We start from the raw sequence: 18,102 nt of genomic DNA, 5'->3' as shown, positions 1-18,102 counted from the left end.
CCACGCTGCATTTTGGTCCGCCTCTACTTCACCCGAAGAGAACCGTTACATCACTATTATTCTACAATGTAGAAAATAGTAAAAATAAAGAAACCCTTGACTTGCTAGGTGTGTCCAAACTTTTGACTGGTACTGTATATTAATAAAAAAGATATTCCAAAAGATATTTACAAGATTTCCCAAAAGTAGTGCACTGGGCCTTTACTAGTCCTGTATTAGCGGAACAATATAGCCATCTGTAGCGCAGACAAACATTTTATGTCTAGGGGTCTTATGCTTAGTTAACTGCACATCAGGTGCAGGAAATTAGGTGATCATCAGTCAGTGTCGCAGACGTTTTGAGTCTTTAGTTTGGGCATGCCTGTTTGTAGTTTTATTTTTTGTATATTTATTTTAGTCACCATCTGAACAAATAATAATCCGCTTGGCTGGCCGACCAAGAGGTCAAGAAGGAGCTGTGCCTGGACCCTGGTAAATTGACCGTTTCCTGGGCACATGTACATTCAACACAGTCCTCATATGCTGATATTTCACATTGATGCACTCCTTAAATCAGGTTACAGACCAGTTAACTAAACATAAGACCCCTAGACATAAAGTGCATCAACATTAGGGGGATAAGTTTCATAACATGTATAAACATCTGTGTTCCTCAAGGTTCTGTTTTAGGACCAATATTGTTTTCACTATACAGTGTATATTCTAACTCTTGGTGATGTCATTCGGAAACACAATGTCTACTTTCAATGCGATGTGGATAACACACATCTGTACATTTCGATGAAACATGTTGAAGGCCCAAAATTGCCAACCCTGGAAGCCTGTGTTTCAGACATAAGGAAGTGGATGGTGGCAAATGTTTACGTTTAAACCCGGACAAAACATAGTTGCTAGTTCTAGGTACCAAGAAACAAAGGGATCTGCTTTTTGATCTGGCAATTCATCTTGATGGTTGTACAGTCGTCATAAAGTGTGTTCTGTGTGGTGCATATGTTGGATTTATCGAACGAATGGGTCAAACTGTATGTGTCAAACTATGCGTAGATGGCCTGACAGAAATGGCAGCAGGAGGTGAATGTTGAACTTTTGTTGCACACATATCCAGATGATGCAGCGTACTCTTTAGCACAATGACACTATTGGTGAAATCCTTTATCATGAAAATCATTTATACCAGCCCACTGGTTTTCCTATTTCCGATTAAACTTTTCCCATCACTGATAGCAAATCTATAATCCGGAATGGCCTTACCAGTAGGCTCGGGCAGTATACCGTATACAGGGGTATTTGGAAACGTTTTTCAATAAATATTAATATTTGTAGATACTTTTTAAGTAAATACCTGCAGTCAACTTGTGCAATACCTTAGGAGATAAAGCAGATTGTGTTCTTCATTTCACCTGTCACATTGTCACAGATGGATTGCCTGACCTTGCAATTCGTTTATTTTCATTTGCGCTCGTTAGCATATTTAGCTAGCAGCCTCTATGGCAATTCGCAATTACTTGTGCTAATTTTGTTAATATACTGGTAATAGACACCCAATGGGCTTTTTGCGTTTTTAGCGCCCCCCTTGTGTACTAAAATGATAATACCATTAATCTCGGGATGAGTAAAGACGGTATGACGATATGAAAATATGGATACCATCCAACCCTACTTACCAGTTGGTACGGGCTATACAATGTGTGAAAATAAAGATTTATTTCCAACTTTTCCTGAGTTCACACCATATCTCCCTAAAGGTGCCCTGACATCTGGGATCACAAGGCAATCTGGTGTGGCAACTACTATGGAGTTTGGGGACAAGGGAGCACGTAAGACTGGTAAGGCATTCCATCATCAGTCTGTCATGCACTACAATAACCACTTCCGCTACAGCTAAATACCATGGACATATGGGGATGTGTGCCAAAACATGCTATCATAGCAAAGGGAGGTGGCGTTGTGGCGATACTCCCACGCATATCCTGAGACCACCCTAATGTGACGGTCCTGTCTGCACTCTTATCAGTGCATGTGTCACACTCTGGCTGACCAGTTGACAGAGCAGGTGTAAGTGACACACTGAGCAGCAGTAGTCAGCAATATGTCTGTGATAGAGTCAAAGACGGAGCTCTTCACCGTGGCTGGGACTGACACTGGGGACTCAGGGCCAGGTTCAGGGGTAGTCAACTCCAGGAAAATAGTCACCACCTTTGAGAGATTTATCCAGCCGTGCTTGGCTGAGGTGTTAGGATGCACTCTCTTCATCTTCGTGGGATGCGGGTCTGTTATTGAGAATGCCGGCGTTCCGGGGAGCATCCAGCCCGCTCTGGCTCATGGGCTGGCGCTGGCGATTGTTATCGCTGTACTGGGAGAGATCAGGTAAGGACATGCTGGCACCTGGTAAGATCTCACTCTGAGGTCAGAAAGTTTGCCTATGTTTTTGTCATGTTCTCATGACTTGAGATTTACTATAACTAGAGTCTGACCAATATATCGGTATTATCGGCTGATATTGGCCCTTTTACTGCTTTATCAGTATCAGCAATAACTCAACCAATAACCGATATTCAATAAATAGGATGAAAAGGGAATCTCATGCTGATCTGAACACTTGTGGCCATTCTTATGATGTGTCATTATTGTTACAATGTATGAAATCAACATTTGAAGCATATTTATTGGACAATTACTCTTTTGGATGCCAATTTATGATAATTCAGTGTGGAAAATTACACTTTTTAATTCCCCGCTGTAAAACAGTATATCGGCACATATATCGCATATTTATGTTTAGTAAGTTTTGTCCCCCCCCAAAAATCGGAATCAGTATCGGACCACAAAAAACATATCGGTAGGGCTCTAGTTATGACAAGTATATTAATCTCTTTTATCAGTGTGATTTTCCTAATGCATGAGTATCAGTAGCAAGTACTAAACATGTTATTCTGTCTGAATCCAGTGGTGGCCACTTCAACCCAGCTGTGTCTGTGAGTGTGTGCGTCAGTGGAGGACTGGACGTCATCCTACTGGGGCCATATATACTCTCACAGATAGTGGGGGGGATGACTGGGGCTGGATTGGCAAAGGTAAGGGGGCTTTTCACATCAAGTTTGTTTAGAGCGGGGGATTTTTTTTACTCTGGAGTGATTACCCCCTGAATTCGTTTTTTTGGACAGGAGTAAATATGAACCGCAGTGCACACCAAACAACCGCTGTGGTTCGCTCAAAAGTACAGTCTGTCTGATTCCATTTGTGTTACGGTGAGTGAATGAGGACCCAAAAGCGAACTAACTTAAACAGAGCTTCTTTAATAACCAAACTGTGGTAGGCTCAGATAGACCGGCAGATTCCGACAGGACAGGACAAGGTTACAGCAAACATGACGATAGTCTGGCTCAGGCATGAAACACAACAAACAAGAATCCGACAAGGACAGGAACAAAAACAGAGAGAGATATAGAGACCTAATCAGAGGGAAAAAGGGAACAGGTGGGAAACGGGGTGAATGGGTAGTTAGGAGGAGACAAGGAACAGCTGGGGGAAAGCGGGGGAGAAAAGGTAACCTAATAACGACCAGCAGAGGGAGACAGGGTGAAGGGAAAGGACAGAGACAAGACACAACATGACAGTACATGACAGTACCCCCCCACTCACCGAGCGCCTCCTGGCGCACTCGAGGAGGAAACCTGGCGGCAACGGAGGAAATCCTCGATCAGCGCACGGTCCAGCACGTCCCGAGAGGGAACCCAACTCCTCTCCTCAGGACCGTACCCCTCCCAATCTACGAGGTACTGGTGACCACGGCCCCGAGGACGCATGTCCAAAATTCTACGGACCCTGTAGATGGGTGCGCCCTCGACAAGGATGGGGGGGGGGGGGAAGACGAGCGGGGGCGCGAAGGACGGGCTTGATGCAGGAGACATGGAAGACCGGGTGGACGCGACGAAGGTATCGCGGAAGAAGAAGTCGAACTGCGACAGGATTAATGACCCGAGAAATACGGAACGGACCAATGAACCGCGGGGTCAACTTGCGAGAAGCCGTCTTAAGGGGAAGGTTCTGAGTGGAGAGCCAAACTCTCTGACCGCGACAATATCTAGGACTCTTAGTTCTACGCTTATTAGCAGCCCTCACAGTCTGCGTCCTATAACGGCAAAGTGCAGACCTGACCCTCTTCCAGGTGCGCTCGCAACGTTGGACAAAAGCCTGAGCGGAGGGGACGCTGGACTCGGCGAACTGAGATGAGAACAGCGGAGGCTGGTACCCGAGGCTACTCTGAAAAGGAGATAGCCCGGTCGCAGACGAAGGAAGCGAGTTGTGGGCGTATTCTGCCCAGGGGAGCTGTTCTGACCAAGACGCAGGGTTACGAAAAGAAAGACTGCGTAAGATGCGACCAATAGTCTGATTGGCCCGTTCTGCTTGACCGTTAGACTGGGGGTGAAAGCCGGAAGAGAGACTGACGGAAGCCCCAATCAAACGGCAAAACTCCCTCCAAAATTGAGACGTGAATTGCGGACCTCTGTCCGAAACGACGTCCGACGGAAGGCCATGAATTCTGAAAACATTCTCGATGATGATTTGTGCCGTCTCTTTAGCAGAAGGAAGCTTAGCAAGGGGAATGAAATGAGCCGCCTTAGAGAACCTATCGACAACCGTAAGAATAACAGTCTTCCCCGCTGACGAAGGCAGTCCGGTGACAAAATCTAAGGCGATGTGAGACCACGGTCGAGAGGGAATAGGAAGCGGCCTGAGACGGCCGGCAGGAGGAGAGTTACCGGACTTAGTCTGCGCGCAGACCGAACAAGCAGCCACGAAACGACGCGTGTCATGCTCCCGGGTGGGCCACCAAAAACGCTGGCGAATGGAAGCAAGCGTACCCCGAACGCCAGGGTGGCCGGCTAACTTGGCAGAGTGAGCCCACTGAAGAACGGCCAGACGAGTAGGAACGGGAACGAAAAGAAGGTTCCTAGGACAAGCGCGCGGCGACGGAGTGTGAGTGAGCGCTTGTTTTACCTGCCTCTCAATTCCCCAGACAGTCAACCCGACAACACGCCCCTCAGGGAGAATCCCCTCGGGGTCAGTGGAGGCTACTGAAGAACTGAAGAGACGAGACAAAGCATCAGGCTTGGTGTTCTTAGAGCCCGGACGATAAGAAATCACGAACTCGAAACGAGCGAAAAACAGCGCCCAACGCGCCTGACGCGCATTAAGTCGTTTGGCAGAACGGATGTACTCAAGGTTCCTATGGTCAGTCCAAACGACAAAAGGAACGGTCGCCCCCTCCAACCACTGTCGCCATTCGCCTAGGGCTAACCGGATGGCGAGCAGTTCGCGGTTACCCACATCATAGTTACGTTCCGACGGCGACAGGCGATGAGAAAAATACGCGCATGGGTGGACCTTGTCGTCAGAGAGGGAGCGCTGAGAAAGAATGGCTCCCACGCCCACCTCTGACGCGTCAACCTCGACAACGAACTGTCTAGAGACGTCAGGTGTAACAAGGATAGGAGCGGATGTAAAACGATTCTTGAGGAGATCAAAAGCTCCCTGGGCGGAAACGGACCACTTAAAGCACGTCTTGACAGAAGTAAGGGCTGTGAGAGGAGCTGCCACCTGACCGAAATTACGGATGAAACGACGATAGAAGTTCGCGAAGCCGAGAAAGCGCTGCAGCTCGACGCGTGACTTAGGGACGGGCCAATCAATGACAGCTTGGACCTTAGCGGGATCCATCTTAATGCCTTCAGCGGAAATAACAGAACCGAGAAATGTGACGGAGGAGGCATGAAAAGTGCACTTCTCAGCCTTCACAAAAAGACAATTCTCTAAAAGGCGCTGGAGGACACGTCGAACGTGCTGAACATGAATCTGGAGTGACGGTGAAAAAATCAGGATATCGTCAAGGTAAACGAAAACAAAGATGTTCAGCATGTCTCTCAGGACATCATTGACTAATGCCTGAAAGACAGCTGGAGCGTTAGCGAGGCCGAAAGGAAGAACCCGGTATTCAAAGTGCCCTAACGGAGTGTTAAACGCCGTCTTCCACTCGTCCCCCTCCCTGATGCGCACGAGATGGTAAGCGTTACGAAGGTCCAACTTAGTGAAAAACCTGGCTCCCTGCAGGATCTCGAAGGCTGAAGACATAAGAGGAAGCGGATAACGATTCTTCACTGTTATGTCATTCAGCCCTCGATAATCTATGCAGGGGCGCAGAGACCCGTCCTTCTTCTTGACAAAAAAAACCCCCGCTCCGGCGGGAGAGGAGGAGGGGACTATGGTACCGGCGTCAAGAGCTACAGACAAATAATCTTCGAGAGCCTTACGTTCGGGAGCCGACAGAGAGTATAGTCTACCCCGGGGGGGGGTGGTTCCCGGAAGGAGATCAATACTACAATCATACGACCGGTGTGGAGGAAGAGAGGTGGCCCTGGACCGACTGAACACCGTGCGCAGATCGTGATATTCCTCCGGCACCCCTGTCAAATCACCAGGCTCCTCCTGTGAAGAAGAGACAGAGGAAACAGGAGGGATAGCAGACATTAAACATTTCACATGACAAGAGACGTTCCAGGAGAGGATAGAATTACTAGACCAATTAATGGAAGGATTATGACAAACTAGCCAGGGATGGCCCAAAACAACAGGTGTAAAAGGTGAACGAAAAATTAAAAAAGAAATGGTTTCACTATGATTACCAGAAACAGTGAGGGTTAAAGGTAGCGTCTCACGCTGAATCCTGGGGAGAGGACTACCATCCAGGGCGAACAAGGCCGTGGGCTCCTTTAACTGTCTGAGAGGAATGTCATGTTCCCGAGCCCAGGTCTCGTCCATAAAACAGCACTCCGCCCCAGAGTCTATTAAGGCACTGCAGGAAGCTGACGAACCGGTCCAGCGTAGATGGACCGACAAGGTAGTGCAGGATCTTGAAGGAGAGACAGGAGTAGTAGCGCTCACCAGTAGCCCTCCGCTTACTGACGAGCTCTGGCCTTTTACTGGACATGAAGTGACAAAATGACCAGCGGAACCGCAATAGAGACAGAGGCGGTTGGTGATTCTCCGTTCCCTCTCCTTAGTCGAGATGCGGATACCTCCCAGCTGCATGGGCTCAGCACCCGAGCCGGCAGAGGAAGATGGTAGTGATGCGGAGAGGGGGGCGACGGAGAGCGCGAGCTCCTTTCCACGAGCTCGGTGACGAAGATCAACCCGTCGCTCAATGCGAATAGCGAGTTCAATCAAGGAATCCACGCTGGAAGGAACCTCCCGGGAGAGAATCTCATCCTTTACCTCTGCGCGGAGACCCTCCAGAAGACGAGCGAGCAAGGCCGGCTCGTTCCAGCCACTGGAGACAGCAAGAGTGCGAAACTCAATAGAGTAGTCTGTTATGGATCGATTGCCTTGACATAGGGAAGACAGGGCCCTGGAAGCCTCCTCCCCAAAAACAGATCGATCAAAAACCCGTATCATCTCCTCCTTAAAGTCCTGATACTGGTTAGTACACTCAGCCCTTGCCTCCCAGATTGCCGTGCCCCACTCACGAGCCCGTCCAATAAGGAGAGATATGACGTAGGCGACACGAGCAGTGCTCCTGGAGTAAGTGTTGGGCTGGAGAGAAAACACAATATCACACTGGGTGAGGAACGAGCGGCATTCAGTGGGCTCCCCAGAGTAACACGGCGGGTTATTGATTCTGGGCTCCGGAGATTCGAAAGCCCTGGAAGTGGCCGGTGGATCGAGGCGGAGATGGTGAACCTGTTCTGTGAGGTTGGAGACTTGGGTGGCCAGGGTCTCAACGGCATGTTGAGCAGCAGACACTTCCTGCTCGTGTCTGCCTAGCATCGCTCCCTGGATCCCGACGGCTGAGTGGAGAGGATCCGAAGTCGCTGGGTCCATTCTTGGTCGGATTCTTCTGTTACGGTGAGTGAATGAGGACCCAAAAGCGAACTAACTTAAACAGAGCTTCTTTAATAACCAAACTGTGGTAGGCTCAGATAGACCGGCAGATTCCGACAGGACAGGACAAGGTTACAGCAAACATGACGATAGTCTGGCTCAGGCATGAAACACAACAAACAAGAATCCGACAAGGACAGGAACAAAAACAGAGAGAGATATAGGGACCTAATCAGAGGGAAAAAGGGAACAGGTGGGAAACGGGGTGAATGGGTAGTTAGGAGGAGACAAGGAACAGCTGGGGGAAAGCGGGGGAGAAAAGGTAACCTAATAACGACCAGCAGAGGGAGACAGGGTGAAGGGAAAGGACAGAGACAAGACACAACATGACAGTACATGACAATTTGTATGTGTTGTGCTTCACTGCAGGTGAGAATGCAGTAAGGGCCAAACAGATAAAAATAACCAGAGGCCCGCAGTGTTGTTTGTTTGACGCAATGTCAAAACTTGATAGGTCTGAAATATTTTGTGAGTAGCAGTGCATTTATGAGCACATCCTGTGGAGCTGCAGGGGAGACTGGGACTGGTTGTCACACTTCTTACTGTGTATATTTCTCAACAACGGCATATCTATATCATAAGAGACTATTTTAAACAAGAAAGCAGGGTCTTGGGTAGCTGACTAAACTCCACTCCATGATGAAGGAAGTTTATGATGAACTCCACCAATGGAATGGAGCAGAGACCAGGCTTTGTGGAATTCAGCTCCTAGTACATCGTTTCGCCCAAGGTCAATACTTAAAAAAAAAATTACTTATGAAATGTTTACCTTGTACCTGTTTGTCCTCTGTAGTTGCGTTAATTTGTTTGCTGAAATGAATACTTTTTCTAAAAACAAGAATCAAATACAACCACCGACTGTTTGCTCATTGCTGTTGCTCTACAATGGCAACCCAGCGTAAATGAGCATGTGCCAATTGAATCTCAACAAGTCGGTGGTATTTCCTTAAAATTTTTTAAAAAAGTATGGATTTCAGCAAACAAAGAAAGGTGGAGTTAATCAGAAACTTCCTTCACCATGGAGTGGAGATTAGTCAGATAGGTCTTGGGGAAGAAATGGGCCTCCTCCTTTTGGAGTTATTATCCATTAAACACACTGTCCGTTGGAAATGAAGACATTTAGCCTACATTCTTAGAAATAGTCATATTGATTTTGATAGAACAATATTCATAACACAATTCAACAGCTTAAACCTTGTAGGTAGAATTTGTTATATAATCACTCCCAATTTAGCATAAAGGCTACTTTCACTTTGGACAGGGGGGTCATGTCCCCCCTACATTGCAATGTGATACCAAATAATGCAATTCTTTAGGACCTTTGCGGATGCCTCAGAGTGGTCGGGTAGGCTTTTTGGAGATTTCAGTCAGTTGGATTTAGGATCATGCAGACACCACAAAGCGTGCAGACAGGATCTGTGAAAGGCAAATATTCTGGAAGGCTGGCTGGACCAGCACAGGAGAGTTGAACAGAGGCAGCTGCTGTCAGTGTGTTGAGGTTTTTCTCCGAGTTGTTAAAGCAAGCAGAGCAAAACTGTCTACTCTTTAGTTGACTGATGTAACTGCTGTTTAACCTTATGGGAAAAAAAGTTAACTAGTGGTTGTTTCCAGTGCTGAGATATTAACTAGTGTAACTGACATGTAACGTTAGATAATGTTTAATCCCCTCTCGACTGAGGTGAATCAATTAGCTAGCTAGTAGTTAACTAACCACAACCAGGTCAGCTCTAGACTAGTTATCTGGAAGATAGCGATATGAGATGGTTACTATTATTATCTAACAGCTGTTGTGTGTCTGGAAATGTTTTGTAGCCTTAGTTTTGTCCTGTTTCAACAGAAGTAAATTAACTTGGCTAGCTTTTGCCAGTTGATGTATCGTTAGAGAGAGAGCTGGCCAAATGTTGGCTAACGTTAGCTATTCTTTTTGCCTCAATCAGACTAGACCTGAATCAAATGATGAAACTAGCAGCCAAACGATTGAAGACCGATATTCTGATGTTTTTTCAGTGCAATGTGAGTTTTTATTAGTCAGTATAGCAATGTAATTAGTTATTGATCTGTCAGTTTCCCTCGCTAATCCCCTACTTTTCACATAAACACAGTAATAAACTGCCCTACATTTTTTTTTTAACCTTTATTTAACTTAGCAAGTCAGTTAAGAACAACAGATTAGTACCTTGTCAGCTCGGGGATTTGAACTTGCAACCTTTCGGTTACTAGTCCAACACTCTAACCACTAGGCTACCCTGCCGTGTACTAACTGGTGCACAGTCAGTACACAACACTATTCTCATATTGTCTTAGCATGATCAGATGTTGACAGGTGTCCGAGCAGGTGTCAGACAGCCAGGTAAGACAAGTCTACAGAGCTCAGGTGAATTTTGCAGTATATTCAGTGAATGATCAAAGTTCCATCTTGAATTGATGGGTATACCTACAGTAGCTACAGGACAGCAGTGTATCTTAGTGTCACGACTTCCGCCGAAGTCGGCCCCTCTCCTTGTTTGGGTGGTGTTCGGCGGTCGACGTCACCAACCTTCTAGCCATCATTGATCCATTTTTCATTTTCCATTGGTTTTGTCTTCTCTTCCTACACACCTGGTTCCAATACCATTCATTACATGTTGTGTATTTAACCCTCTGTTTCCCCTCATGTCCTTGTCAGAGATTGTTTTGTTGTATGTAGGTGTGTTATTTGTTCTGGTGTGCGATGGGTTTTGCACCCTATTATGTTATTTTTGTATACTTTGGTTTTCTGAGGTTTTTTGTATGTTTATTAAACAGCTCCGTTTTTACCAAGTTCATTCTCCTGCACCTGACTTCCCTGCCACCAGCACTCACCGCATTACAGAATCTCTGACTACACTATGAAGTCAGCAGGAGAGCATACCCCGGCCATTGAGATGGAGGAGCGCTTCCAGGAGCATGCAGCAATGCTTTGCCAACTTAGCACCGCCATGGATTGCGTTGTCAAAACTATGGACTGCTGGGAGAGACAGGGAGTTTTTCCAGTGCCTCCACCAGGTCTCTCTTGAGCGCCCCTTTCCAGCCTGAACCAAGTTGAATCCGTCTCTCCTTACCCCAGGAGTACGACGGGAGGGCAGTTGAACCTTTGCAGTTGAACCTTTATCTGGCCACCGTCCACCTGGCTCTATCGGACCGTGAGAGGGTGTCTGCCCTCATCTCGTGCCTCACTGGGAGAGCCCTGGAATGGGCCAACACTGTGTGGCGAGAGGGAGATGCGGCGTTGGACCAGTTTGAGGAGTTCACCCGCTGTTTCCGGGAAGTCTTCGACCACCCGCCTGAGGGGAGAGCGGCGGATGAGCGCCTCTACCATCTGAGGCAGGAGACGAGGAGCGCCCAGGAGTTCGCCCTGGAGTTTGCCCTGGAGTTTAGTTGCTGCACTGAAAGTAAAGGGGCTGAATAATTTTGCACGCCCAATTTTTCAGTTTTTGATTTGTAAAAAAAGTTTGAAATATCCAATAAATGTCGTTCCACTTCATGATTGTGTCCCACTTGTTGTTGATTCTTCACAAAAAAATACAGTTTTATATCTTTATGTTTGAAGCCTGAAATGTGGCAAATACTTTCGCAAGGCACTGTATGTCTCCGAATCCCTGCGTCAGGGGTACATTCGCTCCTCCACTTCACACGCCTCCTCAAGTTTATTTTTTGTGAAGAAGAAGGATGGGGGTCTGCGCCCGTGCATTGACTATCAGGGTCTGAATCAGATCACTGTGAGGTATAGTTACCCGCTACCGCTCATAGCTACAGCGATAGAGTCAATGCACAGGGCACACTTCTTCAGCAAACTAGATCTCAGGAGCGCTTACAACCTGGTGCGTACCCGAGAGGGAGACGAGTGGAATACGGCTTTCAGTACCAGCTCTGGGCACTATGAGTATCTCGTCATGCCGTACGGGTTGATGAATGCGACATCAGTCTTCCAAGCGTTTGTAGACAAGATTTTCAGGGACCTGCACGGGCAGGGTGTAGTGGTGTATATTGATGACATCTTGATGTATTCCGCTACACGCACTGAGCATGTGTCCCTGGTGCGCAGAGTGCTTGGTCGCCTGTTGGAGCATGACCTGTACGTCAAGGCTGAGAAATGGGGTCAGGCAGCCAGGGAAGACCAATCTGTGATGGAGCTGAGGTTAATTTTTGCAGATGCAACACTTTCTTCTCTCTGTGCAGACAACGTGGACAAGTCAGATACTTCAAAGATTGAAACTATTTTAAGGCAGTCTGACAAACATCCAAAAGTTGATTTCCAAACTGTATGACACAAAACATGTCAAACAAAAAATGTGAGAAAGACCTGATATAATTGATGATGAATGGATACAGATATGTTTGAATGCCATGTCATGTTCATATAATCTCAGACATTAATTACTGCAGTTTAACACCATCCATAGAATGTACTATATTCCAGTGAAACTGAACATCATGCACTCAGAAATGTCATTCCTCTGCTGCAGGGGTAAAACACAAAAGAGGACATGTTTCAATATGTTATGGTCTTGTGAAGGCTGGCTGAATTCTGGCAAAGTTTGTTATTTTATCTCAGCATGTCTACAGATTCTCCCTTCTCCCTGTTTATGTTTGCTTGGAAATGTTGATACTTGAGACTGTTATCAGAAGAAACTGTGTAATCAAGCATGTATAGCAGCTAAGAAATGCATTGCCATTATTTAGAAGGTTGGTTATCCTCCCACAATGTCACAATGGATGGCAGAAATGTCAAGTTCTGTATCACTAGATTTGATGTATTACTAGATTAATGGTATACTGGGCAACTTTCACAAGGTCTGGATAGCTTATATGGAATTCAGTACGACAAAAGGAATCTGTTTTGAAAACATGCCCACGTCAGAGGAGATATCTATTAAGGCAATCCCTAGATGCTGGGCTACTCAGTCCTGGCACTTGCCGTCCTGTGGGTTGTCACTCTGGCCTTGGCCTAACACACCCGAAAACCAATAATGAATCTTTCACTAAGATCCTAAAGCTGAGTGGGCTGTGTTGGGTTGGGACGCTGCAGGGCGTTGGACCCTTAGGGACATATTGCGTGCAAGTCAGAAGAGCTCTACAGTACTATGAGGCCTATGACATGAATTATACTGAACAAAAAGATTTTGCTGAGTTACAGTTCATGAAGGGAAATAAGTTAATTGAAATAAATACATTAGGCCCTAATCTATGGATTTCACATGACTGGACAAGGGCGCAGCCATAGGTGGGTCTGGGAGGGCATAGGCCCACTCACTGGGGACGCAGGCCCACCCACTGGGGACGCTAGCCCAGCCAATCGGAATGAGGTTTTCCCCACAGTAGGGCTTTATTACAGACATACAGACTCCTCAGCAGAGGTTGTCTTAATATGGACAATCAATCACTCAAACGTGTTTAATAATGATCTCTAACCTAGCTTGATGACTGTGGGCATTGGTGCTTACTTTTTGTTCTAAATAGACACAACATATTGGATTGTGTAGAAATGCAGGCAATTAGCTTTAGATGGTCAAAAAAAGTCCTACACAGACCCCCCCCCCCCCCCCGCCACCAAAGTTGTGCCCCTGCCTATGATCCTAATTGCCATGTCTTGTCCAAGCAACAATTTATAAATCAGTTTGAAATAGGCTACAGCTCTCCCTTTCCCCTTTTCAACATATATCTTGTAAGACCATGAAACATGACATGTTTATAACCTAAACATCAGTGTTCAAAACTTAAACATTTAGATGTGCCAAGAAGTGTTCTCATCTGAAACACAGGTGTTTATAATGCTAGAATATGTCAGCATTTCCCAGGCAGTTTCAAACCAGGAGAATGTACACAGTGCCTTCAGAAAGTATTCATACACCTTGACTGATTCCACATTTGGTTGTGTTACAGCCTGAATTCAAAATCAATTAAATGTATATGTTTACTCACCCATCTCACACAATTTCCTATAATGACAAAGTGAAAACATGTTTTAGACATTTTGGCAAATTTATTGAAAATGAAATTCAGAAATAACCATTTACATAAGTAATCACACCCCTTTGCTATGACTCACCAAATTAAGCCAGGTCCTTCCAATTTCCTTTGATAACCCTTGAGACGTCATGACAACTTGATTGAAGTCCAACTGTGGCTAACATAAATTACAGAATGTACAGAATAAAATGATTCCCTTAAACGTGCACAAGGCATCATGAAATCAGCAGATTATCAAGGTTTTTTATAGCCCAATGTTCAACCCAGTGTCTCCATTGAAGGTGGTGGGTCTTCCAGCAGGACCCAAGATGAGAACCAGCCCCAGTCTACCGTATTGTGGTGGGTCTTCCAGCAGGACAAGGCCCCAAACACATATCATAAGTATTATTATAATATTTGATTTAACTAGGCAAGTCAGTTAAGAACAAATTATTATTTACAATGACAGCCAACACTGGGCCAATTGTGCACTGCCCTATGGGACTTCCAATTAAGGCCTGTGATTTGAACCAGGGTGTCTGTAGTGACACCTCTAGCACTGAGATGCAGTGCCTTAGACCGCTGCACCACGCAGGAGCCCCAAGGAATGGTTCAAGAAGAAATGCTGGACTGTTCTGGAGTGTCCAGTGAAGATTCCAGACGTTGGTGGAGGGCACCCATCAAACATTGAAGGATTAGAGCATTTTGCTTCTGAAGAGTGGGACAAATTTCCAGTAGAATGGTGCAGTAAGTTCAATGATGGCTACAAGAAGTGTTTGTCCACAGTTATCTTGGACTACGGCTGTGCAACCAGGTACATTCGCCTTTATTTTGTCAATTAAAATTGTAAACTTCAGTTTTTTTTTTTAACTAGTTCTGCATTGTTGAAAATCCAATAACAGGGTGTTACAGGAAAGTGTTTAGTTATGTGTTCATATCCTAGTGGGTTTACAATATTAAAACACACAACCCCTGCTCGTCAATGTTTAGAGATGCTGCTAGAAATTGTCAAAATGGATGACCTCTTGCAAAGAAGTTGCACATATTAACCTTAAAATTACTAGGCTACACAGCACACTCCAGATTGGGAGAAATAGGCTAAATACTGTGACAACCAACCCATGATGAGAGAACCAGCCCCAGTATCCTAACTTCAACCAAAACAGTGAAGAGAGAACCAGCCACAGTCTCCCATATTCAACCAACCCATGATGAGAGAACCAGCCCCATTCCCCCTGTTCAACCAACCCTTGATGAGAACCAGCCCTAGCCTCAACACTTCAACCAACCCATGATGAGAGAAACAGCACCAGTCTCCCATATTCAACCAACCCATGATGAGAGAACCAGGCCCAGTCTCACATATTCAACCAAACCATAATGAGAGAACTAGCCCAAATCTCCCCTATTCAACCAACCCATGATGAGAGAACCATCCCCAGTTTCCCGTATTCAACCAACCCAAGATGAGAACCAGCCCCAGTCTACCGTATTCAACCAACCAATGATGAGAGAACCAGACCCAGTCTGCTGTTTTCAACCAACCCATGATGAGAGAACCAGCCCCAGTCTCCCCATTTCAACCAACCCATGATGAGAGAACCAGCCCCAGTCCCCCTGTTCAACCAACCCATGATGAGAGAACCAGCCCCAGTCTCCCCATTTCAACCAACCCATGATGAGAACTAGCCCCAGCCTCCCCACTTCAACAAACCCATGATGAAAACCAGTCCATCATCCCATTTCAACCAACCCATGTTGAGAGAACCAGCTCCAGTCTCCCATATTCAACCAACCCATGATGAGAGAACCAGGCCCAGTCTCACATATTCAACCAAACCATAATGAGAGAACTAGCCCAAATCTCCCCTATTCAACCAACCCACGATGAGAGAACCATCCCCAGTTTCCCGTATTCAACCAACCCATGATGAGAACCAGCCCCAGTCTACCGTATTCAACCAACCCATGATTAGAGAACCAGCCCCAGTCTCCCGTATTCAACCAACCCATGATGAGAGAACCAGCCCCAGTCTCCCGTATTCAACAAACCCATGATGAGAGAACCGCCCCCAGTCTCCCCTTTTAACAGCACCTTGCAGTTATTACAGAGCGACTATTGTGTTATTTCCTACCGCATGTTGCAAAGCAAGTGCAATATGACGATAGGTACACACAAGTGATGCTCCATATGATCCTAGATGTATTTAACGTGCAAATGTTTGTTCATTAAACAAATTACTTGCATCACACATAGTTTTGCGTAGTCTACACATTTGAGTTAATTTGACGTTTGGCAATATGTAACCAACTAGACCAAGTTACCATAACGCAATGTAACAAACTATCAAACTGATTCGAATGATAGCAAACAAATTTATGTGAGAACCAGTCTCCATATGCTGTTTTCATGGTATCAAAATGTCAATAGCTTGGATATTAAAATAGGTCTAAAAAAAAATCACAAGCATTTGGATCCAAACAAAAAACATTAATAAATGGCAATGTAATCCCAATATAATCCCAATAAAACCCCAATAAAACTCCAATATAATCCCAATAAAACCCCAATATAATCTCAATAAAACTCCAGTCGAATCCCAATAGATTCCCAATTTAATACCAATAAAATACCAATAAAACCCCAATAGAATCCCAATAAAAACCTAATTGAATCCCAATATAATCTCAATTAAACCCCAGTCTAATCCCAATAGAATCTCAATCTAATCCCAATCTAATCCCAATAAAACCACAATCTAATCCTAATAAAAAAAACAATAAAAACTCAATCTAATCCCAATCTAATCGTACAGATGTTGTGATATTCCACAGGCAGTTTACTCCATCATCAGCTATGACAGTGCAGCAGGGGGAGCATTCAACGTGGTTAAAACCAGTGGCAACATCGGCAGTGCCGCTGTAGCAGAGATGGTCATGACCCTCTTCCTGTCCCTTGTGGTCTGTATGGGGGCCGTCAACGGCAGGACCCGTACCCCACTGGCCCCACTTTGCATTGGGCTCACTGTGACTGCTAATATACTGGCTGGGTAAGGGCTGAGCAAATCTATGGAGACCTGTCATGGTAGACGGTGTATTGAAATGACAAGGGTTCACGGCAGAACAGGTTCAATACTATTCCTGCTTTGCCATTATCGAAAATAACAAGAAATGACACGGCAGGAATAAAGAGAACATTGGCATTGACATCACTGCCTGCCTGATAACGATTAATTCTACTAACTACGTGTATTGATCTGATGTAATGCATTGTTCGATCAATATAGAAACCAGATGTGTTTGTCCCATTGGTCTTTTAGTGGGTCAGTGTCTGGAGGGTGTATGAACCCAGCGCGGGCGTTTGGCCCTGCAGTGATGGCTAACTACTGGGAGTACCACTGGATCTACTGGGTGGGACCGGTTGCAGGGGCCCTTATCACTGGCAGCTTGGTCAGGTAGGATACAGCACACCTAGCCTTCATTACTCACCTATTTATAGATAGTATTACCCTTCTACCATAGATTGTGACCTTAGAGGCAATAAAATGGCACAGCATTTCCATACTGTTTCAGCCTGTCATACATCATACTCTATACAGTCAGTAGGAGAGTATTGCGTCATCGCATTGTAATTCATGTATTGTTTACTATCATTGAATTCCTATTTTTGTACACAGGTTGTTGTTTGGAGACCAGAAGACACGTCTTGTTCTGAAGTAAAAGTGTTATCTTGGAGACATAGGGCATTGTCTTCCAAAATATTGTATTTCCCTTTATAGCTTTCAGAACTTTTGTATTTCACATCTTGTCGTACACGTCATATTGTTTTGAACTGTACTGTATAACAAAAACAATTTGCATAAGTACAATACATTCAAACCTATGGTCACGTCTGGCCATTCAATCCGTCAATCATTGTTTATGTTTGGTTCAAAGTTCTTTAATGGCAACATGAATCGTTTTTACTATTTTATTACACTATTACACTACACTACACGCATTGAACTCACTGACTGATAAAATACATTCTAAATCATGCTTCAACTGGCATGCATAAATTTATTTATTTTTATTTTATTTCACCTTTATTTAACCAGGTAGGCAAGTTGAGAACAAGTTCTCATTTACAACTGCGACCTGGCCAAGATAAAGCAAAGCAGTGCGACACAAACAACAACACAGAGTTACACATGGAAT

At 45.3% G+C, this 18,102-nt stretch overlaps 1 protein-coding gene across 2 annotated transcripts; it reads left to right on the top strand.

Moving 5' to 3' along the window:
• Positions 1-1,910: 1,910 nt before the first annotated feature.
• Positions 1,911-17,817, top strand: LOC110502897 (aquaporin-8-like). Of its 2 annotated transcripts, XM_036960657.2 has the most exons (5): positions 1,911-2,367; positions 2,948-3,074; positions 16,741-16,955; positions 17,226-17,360; positions 17,583-17,817. In XM_036960657.2, the coding sequence occupies exons 1-5, from the start codon at positions 2,090-2,092 to the stop codon at positions 17,623-17,625; spliced, it is 798 nt and encodes a 265-aa protein (XP_036816552.2). In that variant the 5' UTR covers positions 1,911-2,089; the 3' UTR covers positions 17,626-17,817. The 2 variants fall into 2 exon arrangements, 1 of the variants encoding a protein (XP_036816552.2); XR_016491123.1 differs by lacking the exon at positions 16,741-16,955 and having other exon boundaries at positions 1,993-2,367.
• The last annotated feature ends 285 nt before the right edge of the window (positions 17,818-18,102 follow it).

Source organism: Oncorhynchus mykiss, chromosome 23, assembly GCF_057628025.1.
Source record: "Oncorhynchus mykiss isolate SJ-2025 chromosome 23, ASM5762802v1, whole genome shotgun sequence".
Taxonomy (NCBI): Eukaryota; Metazoa; Chordata; class Actinopteri; order Salmoniformes; family Salmonidae; genus Oncorhynchus; species Oncorhynchus mykiss.
The sequence above is the reverse complement of the archived record's forward strand: the minus strand, read 5'-3'. Positions and strand labels throughout refer to the sequence as shown.